Source organism: Acanthisitta chloris, unplaced genomic scaffold (assembly GCF_000695815.1).
Source record: "Acanthisitta chloris isolate BGI_N310 unplaced genomic scaffold, ASM69581v1 scaffold8305, whole genome shotgun sequence".
NCBI classification, from domain to species: domain Eukaryota; kingdom Metazoa; phylum Chordata; class Aves; order Passeriformes; family Acanthisittidae; genus Acanthisitta; species Acanthisitta chloris.
The window spans coordinates 16,036-19,005 of NW_008674237.1; the positions used below are offsets into that span (position 1 = coordinate 16,036).

General features: G+C 59.3%; 1 protein-coding gene across 1 annotated transcript in view; it reads left to right on the plus strand.

The window, feature by feature from the left end:
* The window catches only part of LOC103802736 (sodium channel subunit beta-2-like), a 3,407-nt gene extending 761 nt beyond the window's left edge, over nt 1-2,646 (plus strand). Inside the window, exons 2-4 of the mRNA XM_009075258.1 lie at nt 1,798-1,964; nt 2,111-2,321; nt 2,447-2,646. Of these exons, the coding sequence (XP_009073506.1) occupies nt 1,798-1,964; nt 2,111-2,321; nt 2,447-2,646 (578 nt within the window). The remainder of the gene's footprint in view (nt 1-1,797; nt 1,965-2,110; nt 2,322-2,446) is intronic.
* The last annotated feature ends 324 nt before the right edge of the window (nt 2,647-2,970 follow it).

Here is a 2,970-nt window from a genome sequence, read left to right on the forward strand (position 1 = left end):
AGCATGACGGAGCGTTTGGGAGCCTGCGCAGCGCCGGAGGACACAGCCTGGATGGTTGGTCCCAGGGGGTTTAGGGTTTTTTTCCCCATCTCTCTTGTCCCCCAGTGCCTGGGCAATGGCAGAGTTTGGATCCACACACATAGGTGCTCCCAGGGCATGTGCCTGTCTCGTGCTGGATCCCTGTGAGGATCCTCTGGCTGCAGTATGGTCCTGCCAGGCCATGGTGTCCCTGCCCAGGGCTATGGGAGAGGTCTTGGTGGCATCTCAACCCTCTGCAGAGCACCTCAAAGACACAGGACAAAGCCACATCACACAACTGCAGGCACACAGCATCATGTGAGGTGTGCTCAGACAGGGACTCTATGCAGGGACCTCTCCAACCAGGTCTGCTGGGGCAGACCAGCTCTTCTCTCCCACCCATGCAAGGTTTTCTTGGAAGCATCTAGGGTGGTGTGCTGAGGTTGGGCAGCAAGGCTGGGACACTGGTTTGGGACACTTCTTCCATCCTTGGGTGCTGTGACTTGTCCCCATGCACCAGCTGTCCCCATCCCTGTCTCCCTGTGCCCTGTGGGATCTCTCCCTGCCCTGGGGCTGGATGGAGAGAGCTCATGCCCCAGGGGAGTCCTGCCCTGTGAGTTGCATCAGGTAATGACCTCAGCTGTGACACACAGAGACAGGGAACAGGGACCGATCATGTTCCCCCAGGAGTAGCCACAGCCTTTGCCTGGTCATTCCCAGCTGGAGAATCCTTGCGTGGGCTCTGCAGGGAGGGGGAAGCATCTGCATTCCCCCTGCAGCTCCTGGGCCCTGGCAGATCCCAGCCCTGGCAGATCCCAGCCCTCGCTGCCAGAGTGGTTCCTGCTGGGAATGAAATCTGTTGAGCACAGCTGTAAATTTCTGGGTGGATGTGGCACTGGGGCCTGTGTGTGATACTGCAGCCAGCCCTCTGTGCTGGCTCTGGCAGGGCTGGAGTTAATCTTGGGCACAGTGGCTACTATGGGCTCTACAGAGACTGTTACTGCTGAGCAGAGCTCACACACAGCCAAGGCCCTTTTGGCTTCTCATACTGCTGTGCTGGAAAGAAGGTTGGGGGTACATGGGAGATTGGGAGGAGACACAGCCAGGACACATGACCCCAACTGGCCAAAGGGATACTTCAGACCGTTTGATATCATGCTCAGGATATAAAGTGGGGGAAGAAGGAGTAAGGGGGAGATGTTTGGAGTGATAGCATTTGTCTTTCTGAGTAACCACTGTGTGTGATGGGCCCTGCTCTCCTGGAGGTGGCTGAACAACCTCCTGCTCATGGGACGCAGAGAATTAATTTCTTGGTTTGCTTTGCTTGTGTGCATGGCTTTTGCTTTCCCTGTTAAACTGCCTTTATCTCAACCTGTGAGCTGAGAGTGGCTGCCTGGGGTTAAATCACACCACCTTCCCACAGTGCCATCGATCCTGCAGCCCTGGATAACAGCAGGGAGAAGCTGGCTGGGAGTCAGCAGGATTCACAGCAAGCATGGTACAGAGGAGTCATCACCCCTGGCAGAGCAGGGATGGTGCTCCTGCTGCCCAGCCAAGGGATGGTGCCAGGGCTGGGGCTGTCCCCCTGGTTCCCTGTCACTGCTGTGCAGGGAAACCCTGGTCCTGGCTGGCTGCAGTGTGTGTGGACGTGCCTGGCAGGCAGTGCCAGGCCCTGGGGGAGCTGTGTGCAGGCAGGGGGCTGCAGAGTGGGATGGGGAGAGCAGCTCATCTGGGAGGAATTCTGCCTGTGCCCCTTCCTAACTGCTCTGCATTCAGCAGCACCCCCAGGACTGGGCATGGAGGTCATGGCCCCTGCCACCATCAATGCCTTGAACGGCTCCTCTGTGAAGCTCTCCTGCACCTTCAACTCCTGCTACAAGGTGGAGAACAAGCAGTTTTCCCTCAACTGGACATACCAGGAGTGCAGTAACTGCACAGAGGAGCTGGTGAGTCTCAGCGGGGCTGGGGATCTGCTGGGGAAGGTCCCAAGATGAGCTCCAAGTCATTGTGCTGGGGTTCCTTGCTGGGGCAGTGCCTGCAGGGAGGGGATGCCAGACACTGTCTCACCTCCTCTCCCACGTGTGCTGCCCAGTTCCTGCAGTTCCGGATGAAGATCATGAACAAGCAGCTGGATCGCTTTGGGAACCGGGTGGAGTTCACCGGGAACCCTGCCAAGAACGACGTGTCCTTCACCCTCAAAAACGTGCAGCTGGAGGACGAGGGCACCTATACCTGCTACGTCCTGAACCCCCCAGACAGGCACCTGGGCAGGGCCAGCATCAGCCTGAAGGTGCTCACCGAAGGTCAGTGGTGCTGGGGGCACCCACAGATGCTGAGCAGGATCTCTGCTCTGCCTCCTGCAGGATTTGCTCCCTGGTGGTGGTGGAGAGCTCTGCTCATTCCCTGTGGCTGTGCCCTGTCTCCCCAGAGCCCCCGAAGCACGACTCGACGGTGGCTGTCATCGTGGGAGCCTCTGTGGGTGGATTCCTGGCCGTGGTGATCCTGGTGCTGATGGTGGTGAAATGTGTGCGCCGGAAAAAGCAGCAGAGGCTGAACACGGACGACCAGAAGACGGAGGAGGAAGGGAAGACGGACGGCGAAGGCAATCCGGATGAGGGCACCAAGTAGTGCCCCCCTGCCCCTCCCTCTTCACCCCTGTACAGCGTGACCCCCTTGATGTGCTTCCCAGAGCAAGGATTTCTGTGTCCCCAGAGCATCTCTCCTTCCATCCAAATACCCAACCCAGCCTGGAGCAGGGCACGGAGAGAAGGTCCCTGGAGCCTGGCCGCGGGGGACAGGGCTGGGGAGGGGGGTGAAGTGCATCGAGGCTGAGCTGGGACCAGCCTGTCCCCTGCTCTGAGTGCCAGAGAGTCGTGTGTTGGTGCTGGGGACAGGCTGGGGGGGTCCTCACTCCCGGAAGGGGTGGAGCTGGGGGGGGCAGGGGGGGCAGAG